This window comes from Manis javanica, chromosome 15 (assembly GCF_040802235.1).
Source record: "Manis javanica isolate MJ-LG chromosome 15, MJ_LKY, whole genome shotgun sequence".
Lineage (NCBI taxonomy): Eukaryota > Metazoa > Chordata > Mammalia > Pholidota > Manidae > Manis > Manis javanica.
In genome coordinates, this window is record NC_133170.1 from 66,406,338 (window position 1) to 66,423,163 (window position 16,826).

General features: G+C 47.4%; 1 protein-coding gene across 8 annotated transcripts in view; it reads right to left on the bottom strand.

Annotated features, from left to right (window-relative positions):
- GOLGA3 (golgin A3) overlaps positions 1-16,826 on the bottom strand; it is a 41,217-nt gene that overhangs the window by 10,315 nt on the left and 14,076 nt on the right. For all 8 annotated transcript variants that reach the window (XR_012125933.1, XM_073223848.1, XM_073223845.1 and 5 more), the window contains 10 exons: positions 16,449-16,560; positions 12,543-12,849; positions 10,081-10,283; positions 7,881-8,018; positions 6,176-6,337; positions 5,523-5,891; positions 4,655-4,732; positions 3,643-3,906; positions 2,680-2,774; positions 1,739-1,955 (listed from right to left, as the gene is read on the bottom strand). Coding sequence is in view for 7 of the 8 variants with exons in the window: in XM_073223848.1 (XP_073079949.1) it covers positions 1,739-1,955; positions 2,680-2,774; positions 3,643-3,906; positions 4,655-4,732; positions 5,523-5,891; positions 6,176-6,337; positions 7,881-8,018; positions 10,081-10,283; positions 12,543-12,849; positions 16,449-16,560 (1,945 nt within the window). In the remaining variant the exon portion in view is untranslated. The remainder of the gene's footprint in view (positions 1-1,738; positions 1,956-2,679; positions 2,775-3,642; positions 3,907-4,654; positions 4,733-5,522; positions 5,892-6,175; positions 6,338-7,880; positions 8,019-10,080; positions 10,284-12,542; positions 12,850-16,448; positions 16,561-16,826) is intronic.

A 16,826-nucleotide genomic window follows, 5' to 3' on the forward strand; every position in this document is an offset into this window, starting at 1 on the left:
CATATACGTGCATGCACACACATGTGCACATAGGCATGTAACTGTACAAGTGTGTGCACATGCACAGTCTTGATCTGGTGCAGGCGCTGTTCTGAGCACTCAGCCTTCCTAGTGAGGGACGCTCCACTGTTTACCTCATTTCGGCCTCATTTTACTGAGGGTCTGAGGGTGGACAGCCTGCCTGAGGTGCCCAACTTACAAGTGGTGAGGTGCAGCCTCAGCAGGATTCCAGTTCTTGGGAATCAGAGGTGCAAAGCAGTGGGTGACAGACCCTACTTGGTGCCAGTGAGCCAAAAGAACAATATATATATATATATATTTTTAGAATATTTTACATTTAATAAAATTAGTTAATCCTTATGATAGTCAAATAAAGCACTATGTTACATCTTATAAAATCGCACAAGCCTTAGACAAATTTCTATAGTAGATGAATTGTGTTTGGGACTTCCATCCCCCTAGCTTTTTGACTTTTCCCACCTGCAACTTTGTGTCCGTTGTCTCTGTCAAACATGTCAAAGGACAATAGCTTAAAAGATTTACTTCTCTGGGGCATTTGCATTTTTTTTTTTTTGAGAGGGCATCTCTCATATTTATTGATCAAATGGTTGTTAACAACAATAAAATTCTGTATAGGGGAGTCAATGCTCAATGCACAATCATTAATCCATCTCAAGCCTAATTCTCGTCAGTCTCCAATCTTCTGAAGCATAATGAACAAGTCAAAAGAACAATATTTTAAAGTAGAAGGGAAACTGCAATTGAATAAATTCTCCTCTCTAGACATTTATAAAGTTAGCAAGGGAAAAGGAGTATTTAATTTATTAAATTTGACAAGAAAACACTACTATGATATGGGCTATCTCTGCTTGCAGTTTCTTTAATGGCATGGAAACGGAGACAAAATTCCCAAAAGAAACTGCTGATTAGGGAATGATTCAAGTGGGAGAGTAATCAATGAGATGCCAGTCAGTTTACTCAGGTAGCTTTGCCCCTGACCCAGGGCTGGCAGGGATGTGGGGAACCAGGGTGCTGTCACTGAACACAGAGTGACATTGAGGAAACTGGTCATGCAAACAACCCCTGCAAACCACATACCCCACCCTACTGTCCCCATCCTCCATCCTCCTCAGGGATGCCATTTACTCTGTTTATCCTAAAAAATAACCCAAAAGCAAAAGGCTTTTGCTTCATGACCTACAGTGGGAAAAACTGTTCCAGACCCTCACCTGTGTGCAGGGTCCCTCTTCCTCCTGAGTCTGTCTGTTTCATAGCCACTTGCAACCCTTGACTCCCCCCAACAGACCTCCTTCCCTGATTCCTCCAGAATGATGCTATGCCAGGCACCACAGGGCCACCTGCAACCCACTCTCAACCTGGGCAGTGAGGGCCCGTCCTGCGTGCACACATGCTGTTCCCTCCCGGCACTGACCACGAGCTGCTGGTGCCCCCTCACTCCGGTTCCTATTCTGTACCTTGTCTAGTTCCCATCATGCCTGAGCTACTGCAGGGAAGCCCACCTGGCTCCCTATCAGGCCTCTCCTGCCCTCCAACTGCCTTCAGTCCCACCACCAGGAGAGCAGGCAGGTCTCACCCCACCCAACCATTGGCCTGCTTTCTATCATATGGATGAGTAAGTCCAAAACCCTGACCCCAGCCCTCCCTGCCCCCTCCTCCACCACGGCCCCCACCTGTCCTATCCCCCAAAACCCTGGCCAGGAGCAGACAAGTTACCCACGTGTAGAATGAGGTCACTGCCACCATCTGTCGCATGGGCTCTCAGCTGGCTCAGCTCTGTCTCAGCTGACTCCTTGGCTGTGAGGGCCTCCTGCAGGCGGCGGCTGAGGATACCCACAGCGTTCTCGTAGGCCTTGTGCTTGGTCTTCATCTCCTTCTGAGCACTGGTCAGGTCTGAGCCCAGCCGTCTCATCTTCTGCTTCTGTTCAGTGATGGCCCTAGGGCGTGGCAGAGGGGACAGAGGGAAATCTGGACTCACCTTGGACATGACTTTAGGCTTTCTCACATACAAGGGGAGGCTGAGCATTTCTTGGAAATCCATCCTTATCTCTCTCCAGCTCCTGACTTGAGGGCTCTGGGGGGAGGCTGTCCCCAGCCCTGCTCCTCTCCAGCTGCTGCACTGCCCAGAATCAGGTGCCCTCCACAGCCCTGCACTGCACTTAATTCTGCCCTTCCCCCTCCTGGAGCTGTTTAGATGATCTCTCCAAGGCACAGCATAGCCCTCTCCTCCAGAGAGAAATGTTCCCAGAATTCTTGAACAGCGGCAACAAAGTCAATGGCCAGGATCATGAGTATAACACTGGCTGATAAGAACAAAGTGGTGCACTTTTCACCAAGGGGTTAAAGTGTGTGTGTGTGTGTGTGTGCGCGCGCGCGCGCGTGCACGCACAAGGGATGAACACAAATGTCAGCCCTGCTCAGGGAGCTCGGGGAAAAGGGCACCATAGCATGCACTTGACATGGAAACAGAAACCAAAGGGCACTTATTAGAGGAATGACAGCATGTCCCATAGAGCCAAGGACACCAGTGTTTTTTCTCCTTGGCAAGGGGTCAGCAGACGGTGTGCTTGGGTCTCTCTGGCCCTTGGAGGGCACTGCATCCCCAGCTCACACTGCCCACAACCACTCCTCCCACCAACACACGCCTAACAGCCCACTTACTTTGTAGCTTCTTGCTGCAGCTCCTCTATCTGTTTCTTAAGTGCCTCGTTGGCCTCTGTGAGAGCGACCATCTGCTCTTTATCGAACTGCAAAGTCTTCAGACGAAGGGAGGCAACAAAGTGAGGTGTGCAAAACCCCTTTACAGCTCAAGTCCGTGATCTGCCTCATGGGAACTGTGCCCTTTCAAGGCTGCCCTGGAGGCCAAGAGGCTTGCCTTTTTATAAATGATCACTTTATAAAGGTCCAGTGTCCCCAGCTGCATGTGTCCAGAGTTGGACAGACCCCAGGAAGAGCACTGCTGGAGTGAGCTGGGAACCACTGTAGGAGGGCCCCTGCCCTCCTGCCTCACTGGCTGCCTCTCCAGTCCCAGGATGCTCGGGCACTCACACTGCACACCTTCACGCACACATGTGCTCTCCTGGCCATTTCTCCCACCTGCACACTCCCAGCTCCAGCATCTGTTCCTACAACTCCTCCTGCCAATCTGGATTCCACCTGGCCCTCTTGGGAATTTCAAACATCACCTATTGATGGAGCCCTTAGTCTAACAGCCTGCCCACCACCACCCCAAGCTTACTGCTCATCCCTCCATTTCAAGCCACAGGAGAAGCTCTGCACTGAAGTCTCTCTCCCCTACCCCTCGGGAGTCCAGCCACCATCATCTCATCAAGTTCCTGGGCTCACCTCCCTGACCTTGGGGACCTCCACCCAAGCACAAGATCCATCGCAAGGCCCACTGCACTAAGACTTCCAGTCCGAGCCGGCTGCTGCAGTGGGACTGACCAGGCCGCACCTTCCTCATGCATATGGCACAGAATGCCCTGCCATCCCTCAGCCTAGGAGACTCCCTGGCGGCTGAGTCTCCTGTGGCTGGCAGCTCCGGAGAAGCCTGCCTCAACAGGATGGGAGCCTCTCCTTCTCCCCTCCACCCCCAGAGAGCTCCACAAACCACTCGCCCCAGACCTGTAAGTGTGCCTCCATCTGGTCTCGCTCCTGCTGCACTGATTGCAGATGCCCTTCAAGATCTGCGATCTGCTGATGGACCCGGGACACATCCTTTTGTAAGCGTGAATGCTCTATCTCTGTGGACCTCTTCTCTCCCTGAAGCTGAAGTACCTCCTGCCTCAGCTCCTTCACCTCTGTGTCGAGCCGCTTCTTTGTGGCCTTCAGTTCACTAGTGAGCTGGTCTTTGGAGGAGGCATCCCGCCGGTAGGCCTCCACCATCACCTGCTCAAAAGATGGAAGCTGCAGCCAGCACAGGGTCAACTGGCTTAAACAGAAACACTCACCACTTCTCTGAGGCTTAACTGTTTACGGGCTAAAGATAACATACATCACCAGATCCAAGGTACCAATCACTGAGACACGCTGCTGTTTTGTGCATCTGAGCAGGTCTTAGAGATGCTTGGAGCATCTGAGCCACTGCTGGGAGCCTTAGCTTTCCACCTTCTCTGGGGAGCCTGGAGACTCTGCCCTTCTGCCACACTGCCTGGTTTCTTACAGGGACCCCCTGGCTCATACCTCAGCAATAAAGATCCCTCCCTCAGGGTCATCCTGCCTCAGATCCTGGCGCCGAGTGACACCTTGCACTCATTCTTCCAACCAGAAACATGAGCTTTACTAACACGAGACCTGTGCCATGCCCTTTGGCCTATACATGTCTCATCCATGCTGGACTGCAGTGTATTTTTTCACAACCATGTTTACTGTCAGCCTCTGTGGTAGCAGCACACACTCTCTGGCATGACCAAGGGGCATGATTTGAGTGATCAGGGATGCCAACCCACTGAAAATGTACCCTCTGGAGGTGTTAATGGGATGAGCGAGGATGGCATAGAACTAGTGAAGTGCCTCCAAAAACTGAAGGTGTCTCCATGTCACCCTCCTCTGAATTAGTTTTGTCCTAGTGAAGTGATCACAGCACAAGGAACTTTTTTCACACACTTGCTTCACATAAAGAATAACATGCTTTTACCTTTTGTTGAAGAAACTGGTCCTTTATTTTCTGAGTCTGCTTTCTAAGACTGGCAGTCTCCTGCTGCAGTTGCTCCACCTATAAGGGACATGCACGTATTACATGGGGTCTCATGTGTGCAGACTACACTGTTGGTTTTAGTCAACAGGGTGGCTCTCTGTCCTGTGTTAAGGAAACAGCTTTTAGGGTTAGAAAGACCTTCCCAGTGAAGGAATGCTGCCACTCCTCCCTCCCTACTCCACCTGCAGGATAATAATCTTAATCCAAAGTATAACTACCAGTGACTTTGTTAACAACACATACAAAATTTAAACACGCTAAATAAGGCCTAGTACCACCAAATGTCTCTTTCAGAGTTTTCAAGTGTCAACTGTCTCTCTTCCCTAGCTAACAGTCAATAAAATCAATTTGTCAAGAGAATTCACACAACTCTGAACGATTCCCCTACTGCATCAGTGACTTGCCTTAGCTACCGCCATAGAGTGTAATTTAGGAATAGTCAGGGTTTGTTAGGAGAACACGGCCTCCCTTCACTTTACCTTCCAAAGGGGAAATGTGTTACTGATTCCTGTTGTCCTTGATGCTCAAGGGGGGGCGTTCCCTGACACCAACTCTCCTCCTTCACACCCTCAGCTTTTCTGTTCTACCTGTATGACTTTCAAAGCCCCAAATGTAGCTCGGTTTCCCAGTCCTACACCCTCAGCTGCCAATGCAGCACTGGAAACATGCCCCCAGCTAGCCCTGGGCCCTGCTCTGGAGGCATTCTCCTTCGTTTACAAAACAAGGTGTTCAGAGAAAGGACCATACAATCAGCATTTTCTTGCATGTATGATTCTGACTCATAACAGATGGCAGCAAACCACGTTACCTGGTTAGACTTGATGGCTAATTCTTGACTCAACTGTTCTAAAGTCTCTGATGTTCCCTCGGAACCTTCTTCCAAGCTTTTTGCTCCTGTATCAAATTCTTCCCTGCCACTCTTGGCTGCTTGCAGAGCCACCTCTAAGACAATCTTCTCATTCTGCAGGAAGCAGATTGCCTCGTCCCTGGAGGCAGCCTCCCCCTGCAGCTCCTCCAGCCTGGCCTGCAGCTCGTCACAGTGCACCTGCAGGCCATTCAGGGACTGCTCCTTGGCTTGCAAAGTCTCCTGTGCAGTGGTGAGCTGCTTCAACAGGTCCAGGTGCTCCTGCTGCAAAGCCTCCAGCTGCTGGTCTCGCTGATGCAAAGTCAGTGTCACCTGGAAAAAAAGAGCCAGATTCAACATGACTGCTCCCGAATGAAAACACCATTCTGCTCCAGGACTTCACCCATGTTCTCTGTTCAGCTTTTAAACAATTTGGATGGGAATTCTGGAGGCTGTATGTAAGTTCTGGTGTAGAAGAACATGAGCAGAAGTAAACCCCTTGCCAGGTCTGGTGATGTGATGGACAGGCCAGCACCAATGTGTACACTGAGGCCAGCCATGCAAGGACAGCTGCATGGCGCCTGGGGGCATCCAGGGAGGCCGCTGCTGGGGCTTGCCTGCTCTAACTGCTGCTCCAGGGCTGTTGCTGAGGCTGCCATCTGCTGTAGCTGCTCCTTCTCATCCTCGAACTCCTCCAACCTCCTCTGCAGGTCCTCCTCCACCATTGTCTTTGCCTCCTGAATCTGCACAAAGGCTGCTTCCTGGTCCAACATATCTGCCTAGGTCCAGAAGAACAGAGTTTTTTTTAAAAAGCATGATAAATAGCTGAAGGGGGAAAAGAAATTTGTGAAAATATTTGATATCTTGATCTTTGTGATGGTTACATGAGTATATACATGTTGTCAAAAATTCACTGGGCCGCATACTAAGATTTGTGCATTTTACTCTATGTACCTCAATTAAAAAAATGAGTAATTAAAATATAAAAATAAAATGAAGGACTATAAAGTGTGAACTACTTTTAAATGTAAAAATAAATAAGTAAAAAGCAGAATGACCTGAGAGCCACAGCAAACTGAGCACAGAAACGTGTCCCTAGGAAGAGGCTCCTGTTGACATTGCTGTCCTCACTACACAAATGGAGGAGCTAAGGGCCACAGGGATGGAAGGCTAGTGACCTCCCGAGGCTCAGAGGATAGGCAGCCCTCCTTTCCTCCACCCATGTTCCCTCTGCTACCCCTCACACCTGGCCAAAAGGAGAAGCAGGCACAGCCCAGTTCTGAGAACTAATGTGAAGTGATGAATGGAGCCTCCGTGGCTGCCTCTCAAGTCCCTACTTTTGAAGTGTGACCCTTGGGACATTCTCTTTCACAAGATTATCTCTTTGTACCACATGGTAAAACCAGAGACCAGAGGCCATGAGACAAAGGTGGCATTCCTGATGTTTTGACTGTGCAGTAATGCCCAATGTCTAGGTATGTTTCTTTTGAGTCATTTATAACTTAACATTATTCAGTCTCTGACATTGAGCCCCAGAAGCACATCTGATGTGACATGATTCTCTTCCATCACCCACATTACCCATGAGGACAAAGGGACACATGGAGAGGTGGGGAGACAGGGAGCACACTTGCCCCAAAACCTGACTTTTACACAACTACAGGGGGTTGATGCAGTCAGCAAAGCACTGTGGGGTCACACCCCGAAGTTGCGTGCCTTTTTCCTTCTTTACTTTTCCCAACAGCCTGTTATGTAGGTACTATTATCCTCATTTTATAAAAAAGTGAATGAGGCTTGGAGAGATTAAAAAACTGTCAGAGGGTCTCACAGCTAAAAAGAGAATAGGTTAGAGCTTTTGCATCGCATCCTCACGGAAAAATCTGCCAAAGCAGCCAGCTGTAATCTTAGCTAGGACTACATGGTAATGCAGTTGAGTGCTCAGACAAGAAAATGCTCATTACAATGGGCTCTGAATGCTCGTAGATACAACACATTCAATGTCTCCCTCCCTGCACTCTCTGCCCAGCACCTGCACAAGTGCTAGGCCCAGGCAGCTTGGAGACAGCCCCGTTGCCACAGACAACTCAGAGGTGAGCGTGAAGAACTTTGGTGTGTGGGAGCAATGGGTTCCCTAGGACTCAGATTTCTGCAGTCTCTCAAAAGAGTATTTTTAAGACATATGTATGTGTATATACAACACTGTTTTTGTAAATGTACATACACACTTGCATATTTTTTTAACCGGTTTAAAAAAAAAGATGCCCCCCACCCCACCCCCCAAAAAAAGCCAACACTCCAAAGCCAGGGCAGCCTGGCCCCTACCTCGATGCCCTGCAGCTGGACAGCAATGCGCTCCTTCTCTTTGATGGACCTGTGCTGCGTTTCAGTCAGCTGGTGGGACAGGGACACGTTCTCAAGCTTCAGGTGCTCCAGGAGGCCTGCCTGGGTCATTTGTCCAACCTTCGAAGAAAAACATCACAAGGCAGAAAGTCCCTAGGTTTCCAGACACACCAGCTTGTCCCTGTGACTGCTCAGTGAGGGTCTCTACCCAGCAATGACCCTCAAGGGGGTGCCCCCAGGACCCCTCCACACAGGGCCTCACTGCCCCACCCCTGCCAGCCACCATGTCACCTGGGCTACATGGTTCTCTGAGTCTAAGAGGGGCAGGGTGGCAGCCCAGAAGTCAGTGGTCATTGCCCCTGAGACTACAGTTAGTGGCAAAACCCCACTGCAGGTACACCTGTGAGCCTTCAAGGTAGGACCTCATCTGGACAGCACGGACAGATGCCCATCAAATGAACTGACAGATTGACCAGATACATTTCAAGCCCTGCCTTCTCAGGGCCTGACTGTCCTGGATGCTCACCAGGCTGATCCTGGCCATTTCCAGAAGGTGGTACTGGCAATCCAGCCCCAGGACTGACCCAGGCTGTCACATCAGCCCTCCTCTGACCAACCACGTCCTCAAGAAAAGGCGCTCAGCTTACAGCACTCCCATACCCGGCCCCCAGAGGAGCAGTCAGGAAAGAGAAGTCCAGGGCACACAGGTCTGTGTCCAGACCTTCAACAACATTACTTCCAGGTAATAGCCCCAGACTCACAAGATGTCAGATATGACCAGAACTTGTGAGTTTCAGGGTCTAAATAGAAGCCACCTGGGACAAGGGAAGACACAGTTTACTGGGATTGTTTTAAGGCAACGAAAGAGTAAAGACTGGCATTCCCCTCCCTACCAAATGTTCCTGGAGACACTTCTGTGTTACTGGGAAAATAGGAAGAAAATAAATTAAAAACCCTAACTAAGGAATCTGAACCTGGACTTTAAAGGTATTTGAAAAAAGCAGTTACGGTTCTCAAACTGCCCCGCCCTTGGATGTTTCCTCTATTTTTATCTTCCAAATTCCATTTTTGACTTATGTCAGGATATATAAATCTGGCTTCTTTAAATATTTTAGGCCTCACATAAATGCACTGTGGTTTCACAATTGCATTAAGTTGACCATGATTTATTTCCCAGTATGTTGTAAGTAGAACAAATGCTTATTGCTATGGTCCTTTAGCTTATAAAAATATGTAAGAAAAATTAAAGAAAACTTCTATTTGGTATATTTGTAGACATTAGGTTTTAAGAAAAGGAGTGTTTGGGGGAATTAGCATTTTACATCTTCTACTTGAGAAATAAAGTTTAACTTATCTACAGTATTTTATCTGGACAAAAAAAGAGAAAAAAGATGGAGAGGGAACAAAACCCTAAATTCAGAAAGAAGGCCGAACCTAACCATGGCAACACTCAGAGTGGTCTCCTGAATCAGGTCAGGGCTGGAGTTCAGCTTGTGCATGACACAGCTTATGTCAGCAGCCAGCCTGTGCCCTGGGGACCTCCAGAGCACATGTGGCCCAGAGAGAGAAGCCTCTTAGCACAGGGCTGAGCCCTAGTAGTACTCTGCATGGTTGGGCCGACACATGCTTTCACCTATGCAGAATTAGAGGCTAACATGCCTGTTCCCCTAATAAAAAGGAAAGAAACATTCCTACAGGATGTCCACAATGGGAAGATCTGGTGATCCAGCAGATGGAGAAAGGAGATGCTCCAGCCAGGAAGGTGACACATGCCATGACCTGAGCAGGTCAGAACCAACACCACAGGAGGGTGGTAGCCAGGGTGAGTAGCCAGGGCAAAGGTCCTGAGACCCTGGCAGATATGGATTTCACAGCTGGGTTCAAACAATGAAAAGGAGCCCTCCAGGGGGACATGAGACTTCCTAATCAGTTCTAGGAACAGAAGGTTCCAGAGAAGGGGTTTAGAATTAAAGATGCCCATGTGGAAGCTGTTAAGACTCCCCGTGTCAGAAGGTCATGGAAGGCGGCTGCTGTACAGAATGGGATATGGGCTATAAGAGTGGTTAGCAGACATTTTTAAAGGATTTATGGAATCTAAACACGGAGGTCTTTTTAATTTAGGGAAAAAGCAACTCTTCCATAGATATGGAGCATGACCTACCTGGCATATCAGGGGCCATACCTGGATGTGGGCCATCTCACCCTGCAGTCTGACCCGGGCCTCCTGGGCCAGGGCAAGCTGTTGCTGGTACCACTGCCGGACATTCTGCAGAGATGAGATTTCAGCCTGGGATGCCTTCAGCTTGCTGGTCAGTGCTGCGCGCTCCAGCTGCACCTGTTGTAGCTGGCTCTGCAAGGCCACCATCTGTTGTCGCAGGTCATGCACTGAAAGCAAGCAAGCACAGCAGTTCAGATCACCTGCCGCAAACAGAAGAGCCTGCTGCTCTACAGACATCCAAACCAAAGTCAGGTTCTCTGCAGAGCAGGAAACAGCCCATCCTTGCTATTCACAGGAGTGATGTTCTATAAAGTTATGTGGACACTGCAATCTTGGGAGACTGAACTGTGGCTCCTGGGGGAAATACCTGGGTTAAGTTCTGGTAACAACCTTTTCTCAACTGATCAACATACGGTTTCTTATTTTTCTGTTTAAAGACACCTGACTTGATTCAGAAACACCAAACCAACAGCCAACAGCCCCGTAACATCTGAATGAAGCTTACCTAACAAATGTATTTTCTCCAAAAAACACATCAGGCTTCTTGCACTTGAGAACACCAGACAGTGTTTGGGGTTCATTTTAAGTACCAAATAACCCAAAATGCAATAACATAGCACTAAATAAACAACAAAAGGGCACTTGTTTACATTTCGAGAGACTCCAGTCTTTCATGGCTCTACGCCTGCTCCCAAGGGCCGTGGGAGCACTGTTGAGTTGCTGGTCTGGGTTCAAGCTGATGCAAGTGAAGAAGAAAATTCAGTTAGGGGACCTGCAGACACTGAGAACCAACTGTGTGTCCACAAAGCCACTGGGGATGCTGTGGCTCCAGCCCTTAAGTGGCCTGCCGATGTCTGTGCACCATCAACAAACAGTGGAATGGGATCATGTTGCTAATTCCGCACTAAAGCCTGCTGGTTTGCTGACCCAGTCACCTCTTAACACTACTGAGGGTAGGGCAGGAAGAGGGAGGACACAGGAAGTTACAGCCAGAAGCAGTATAAACAAAACTGGCCAAATACTTTAAAATTAAAATGAAATCTGGTATTTAAGAAAACATGTATCCTTCTAAAGACAGTTTCCAAAAATCAAAAAAACAAAACAAAAAAAACCCAAACATGATAGTTCAAGAAGATTCATGGCTCCTTATCTGAAATTTTTGGGGCCATATATGTTTTTAGGTTCAGAATGTTGGGATTTTAGAAATGGAACAGAGGTATCACTCTACAGCCCAAACCCAACACACAGCACACGTAAGTGAAGAGTGGCATGTGGTGTCCGTGTGTGCTGTGACCCGGGGGCTGCAGCCTTGTGTGAGTGAGGGCAGTTCTGCTTTCAATGAGCTCTGGTCAGCCTGACCAGAGTTACAAAATACTTTTGGTGTTCAGAACTTCTATGGATTTTATCATTTTCTTAAGGGACTGAGTATATTAAATACTAAAAGACCTACATTCTACTATTTTGTTTCTTAGCTGGTGTTTTCTTTTTTCTAGGATGAGACTAAAGCCTCTGTGACAGCAGTCTGTCACATTTTTTTATGTCATCAGATCTGAAACCTAGTCTCAGAGCCTTATGGCAATGACTCCAGGCTGACAGACATGGTTCTTCACAGCAGTCCATGCAGCTGCTCCTATTGCTCAGACAGCCCAGAGCTCTCAAGAACTCATCTCTCCAGTCTGGCTGGGGTCTAAGATCTGGCCAGTAGGGTGTCCCTCAGGCTCTGATCTTTAGCCTCGCATCCCCACTCCCTGTCAGCCAACACTAAGATACAAGCAGGCAGACCAGTCTTCTAGGTGACCAGCTGGGTGTGGAGTGTTGACTCTGGGGATGGAGCACTCGCCCCCCAGGATGAGAAGACAGCATAAGCAAAGGGCCACCCACATAGGTTCCCCGTGCATGGCCTGTCACCAAGGTTCCCTTGATTCCACTGTTCCCTTTGTCTGTCACGTGACAGGTGATTCCCACAGGGATCCATATGGGCCAAAGGCTGAACTTAAGGTAGGAAAAAATACAAATTTACTAATCAACATATAAGTGCTGCCCTTAAATACTTTAAATAGAATCTGCAATGCTGTGGAATAGGCTGGCAGCTACAGCACCCCAAACAACAGTGGACTCTGGAGGCAGAATGAGTGGGAAGGATTACTAACTGTCAAGGGCCAAACCCATTTCTGAGACTAAAGCAATTCTTCTTGGTGCATGCAGAAATGTAGAGTTCCACAACCTCAGCTAAAAACATACCTACTTTAGAAAAGTGGACACCTCATGTATAAATCAAAACGGAAGGCACCCCCACTGCCGGCATATTAATGTGACAACAGGTCAGCCTCAGAGCAGATGAAAGGAACCTCACCACTGGGCCACAATTCCCTAGGGAGCACCTGGAGGAGGGAGGCCCGGGAAAGCAGACTCTGGGGACCACTCACCCGTGTTGTCCTTACTGAGGATGCTCCTCTGCATCTCTTCTACTTTGGCCATCAGTCTCTGGTACTGCTCCTCGGCCACCTGCAAGTCGCTGTTGGAGGACGCCAGGCTGGCATTCTTGGCTTCCAGCATGTTCTGCAGGTCAGTCATTGCTCGCTCCAGGTCCCAGCATGACTGCTTCAAGGTGTCCACCTCTGCACTGAGCGAGTCCTGCCTCTGCTGGCTGGTGTGGCTGTGCTGTGCGTGTGCCTGCAACCTCGTGCTCAGCGCAGCAAGCTGAGCCTGCAGCTCTGCCTTCTCTTTAAGTGCCTGAAAAGACCCACAAACAGTTACACACACTGACTTTCAGGATAACAAGTCACTCTCACACTGTATATTTGTGGCTGCTGAAACAGATTAGTGACACAAAGAAAGATGTCTGACAGGTAAGCTTTATGGAAAAACACCATGTTTTTCAGTCAGTCACTTTAGCATGATAGTTACCCAGAGGGTGGCAGATTTCCTCAAAGGAGAACTGCCCAAGAGATAGAGGGGCAACAGTAGGGACTGCCCGTTTTCTGCACAGCCACACCTTAGCAGGGCAGCCTTCCAGAACTGTGCAAGCAGCCATTCAAAGCAAGGATGATGGAAAACATAAAAAGTGCACGCATGCACACACACGCACACGCACACACACACACAAAGGGTGCCAAGAGTGTTGAAGGATCCCTAAAGGTTGAAGAACAGTCAGATTCAGATATGGGGAAAATGAAATCCAGAGAACACATCTGTGGGGAAAGGCTGCTAGGCAAGGAGCAGCCTGAGGCTCTGTCCAACACTGGCTAGCAGGACCACAGGGACCAGTGTCCAACAGGATAAAGCAGGGCATACAAGGAAGCCAGGGGCAGCAGAGAATGTCCACAACGATGAGCAAAGGGCACGTGCCCCCATTCACTCATCAGCACCTCCTGCTCATCTGAAAATCTATCAGGGTGTGAATGGGAATTCCAAAGGCAAGGTGAGCAGACAACTACACATCAACACACATTAAGAAAAAATCAACATTAGAAGGACAAACAACAAATTCAACTGACAAGGAAAAACACCCAAAGCAACCGAATTAACTGAGCAAATGCAATGAGATTTTGCAATTAGTGGCATCAGTATCTCCACAGACACACCAGTAAAGCATCACATGTTTAATAATCCACAAAAATCTTGGTTTGGACACAACCAGAGAGTACATCAGTACCCTAGGGGGATAAGCAGGTAGAGTAAAAGTAAAAGAAAGCTCAGGTTTTTTTTTTTTGGTATCATTAATATACAATTAAACGAACAACACTGTGGTTACTAGATTCCCTCCATCATCAAGTCCCCACCACATACCTCATTACAATCACTGTCCATCAGCATAGTAAGATGTTACAGAGTCACTACATGTCTTCTCTGTGCTATATACTGCCTTCCCTGTGCCTCACCCCCCTACATTACGTGTACTAATCATAATGCCCCCTTTTTCCCTTATTCCTCCCTTCCCACCCATCCTCCCCAGTCCCTTTCCCTTTGGTAACTGTTAGTCCATTCTTGGGTTCTGTGAGTCGGCTGCTGTTTTGTTCCTTCAGTTTTTCTTTGTTCTTATACTCCACATATGAGTGAAATCATTTGATACTTGTCTTTCTCTGCCTGGTTTATTTCACTGACCATAATACCCTCTAGCTCCACCCATGTTGTTGCAAATGGTAGGATTTGTTTTCTTCTTATGGCTGAATAATATTCCATTGTGTATATGTACCACATCTTCTTTATCCATTCATCTTCTGATGGACACTTAGATTGCTTCCATTTCTTGGCTATTGTAAATAGTCCTGTGATAAACATAGGGGTGCATATGTCGTTTTCAAACTGGGCTCCTGCATTCTTAGGGTAAATTCCTAGGAGTGGAATTCCTGGGTCAAATGGTATTTCTATTTTTAGTTTTTTGAGGAACCTCCATACTGCTTTCCACAATGGTTGAGCTGATTTACATTCCCACCAGGAGGGTAGGAGGGTTCCCCTTTTTTCACATCCTCGCCAACATTAGATATTGTTTGTCTTTTGGATGTTGGCTATCCTAACTGGTGTGAGGTGGTATCTCATTGTGGTTTTAATTTGCATTTCTCTGATGATTAGCAATGTGGAGCATCTTCTCATGTGCCTGTTGGCCATCTGAATTTCTTCTCTGGAAAAATGTCTGTTCAGATCCTCTGTCCATTTTTTAATTGGATTATTTGCTTTTTGTTTGTTGAGGTGCATGAGCTCTTTGTATATTTTGGATGTCAACCCCTTATTGGATGTCTTTTAAGAATATATTCTCCCATACTGTAGGATGCCTTTTTGTTCTACTGGTGGTGTCCTTTGCTGTACAGAAGCTTTTCAGCTTGATATAGTCCCACTTGCTCATTTTTGCTTTTTTTCCCCTTGCTCATGGAGATATCTTCATGAAGAAGTTGTTCATGTTTATATTCAAGAGTTTTTCCTATGTTTACTTCTAAGAGTGTTATGGTTTTATGACTTACATTCATGTCTTCGATCCACTTTGAGTTTACTTTTGTGTATGGAGTTAGACAGTAACCCAGTTTCATTCTCTTACATGTAGCTGTCCAGTTTTGCCAACAGCAGCTGTTGAAGAGGCTGTCATTTCCCCATTGTATGTCCATGGCTCCTTTATCAATATTAATTGACCATATATGCTTGGATTAATATCTGGACTCTCTATTCTGTTCCACTGGTCTATGAGTCTGTTCTCGTGCCAGTACCAAATTGTCTTGATTACTGTGGCTTTGTAGTAGAGCTTGAAGTTGGGAAGTGAGATCCCCCCAGCTTTATTCTTCCTTCTCAGGACTGATTTGGCTATTCGGGGTCTTTTGTGGTTCCATATGAATTTTAGAACTATTTGTTCCAGTTTGTTAAAGAATGCTGTTGGTAGTTTGATAGGGATTACACTGAATCTGTAGATTGCTTTAGGCAGGATGGCCATTTTGACAATATTAATTCTTCCTACCTAAGAGCATGGGATGCAAGCTCAGGTTTTTAGCTGGTTCACGGGGTCGGACATTCAGATAAAGTGACAATGCAGTTGATGAGGTTATATTCCCAAATGGGATGGGGTGAGAATTGTGTGCAACTGAACTTAACCTTGAAATTTCACAATCACCTCTTCAGTTGACATAGTGTTATGTACACAAAGCACTGGTCTGTGCCCTAGGACTGTACAAAAAAACCATGTCAGACATGAAAGTATATTGGGCACAGCAAGCTGTTCTCAGCCTGAGTGGCTCCCCTACACCGTACATGAGCACACCCTCCCTCCAGGCTGTGGTGTCACACCTGTGTGCCTGTGTGTGTCTGCTGCTCTCCATAGCATGGAGTCAAATTTAACTGAACTGATTTACTCTAATTGAGGATAGGAAATCTCAAAAGTAAGGAAGGGATGGAAAATGATTTTCAGGCATTTTATCATTCAGCATTTTTACACTAACCAGATAAAGCAAACTTCACATCTGAAAAAGCAGAATCCACAGTCAAAGGTATTAAAGGGGCAAAGATGACCATTTTACCATGCCAGAAAAAGTGAAATCCATGCTAAGAATTGAACCATTATGGATTGCTAGGTATCCAACAGCAGAGCCAGGAAAGTCTTGGCAGCCCCTGCTGGAGACACAGGGAGAAACTGAGTCGTGCGGTTAGAGCAGAACACTCACGCCTCTTTTTGAGGCTGACAAACCAAGGAAACAAATATCTGAGCCCAAGGAAGACTTGGCAGTTGCTACCACTGACCACAAAGCTCATTCTTAAACACACACAAAGGCTGGTACCCAATGAATAGGAATCGTACAGTCGCACATTCTTTTCTGACACGGTGCACAAACACACTGTCAGGCCTCCATTACCTGACCCGCCTCCAGCGTTAATGCCTCTAGCTGTCCCTCTAGTCTCGTTTTCTCCTTAAGGACCTGCAGCATTTCATCATGAGCTTCAGCAGCAGAGCTCTCCATGGATGCGCTGGAGGAAGAAGGCACAAGGGTCAAGCAGTGGGGTCCCTACACTAGTCCATGTTCCCCACATTTCATGCACTCCTGCTACACACCCCAAGTTTTAAAAAATAAATAGGAAGATTTAAGTGAAGAGCTAAAGTGCTACCAAGAAACACTCCCACCCACAGCTGGGCATGTTCAGCCACCAAGTGGTCAGACTCACTTTATGGAAATGAGAGTCCAGGTAAGTATCTTTGCAGTTGCAGGAATAGCTAAATACTGGAACACTGGAAT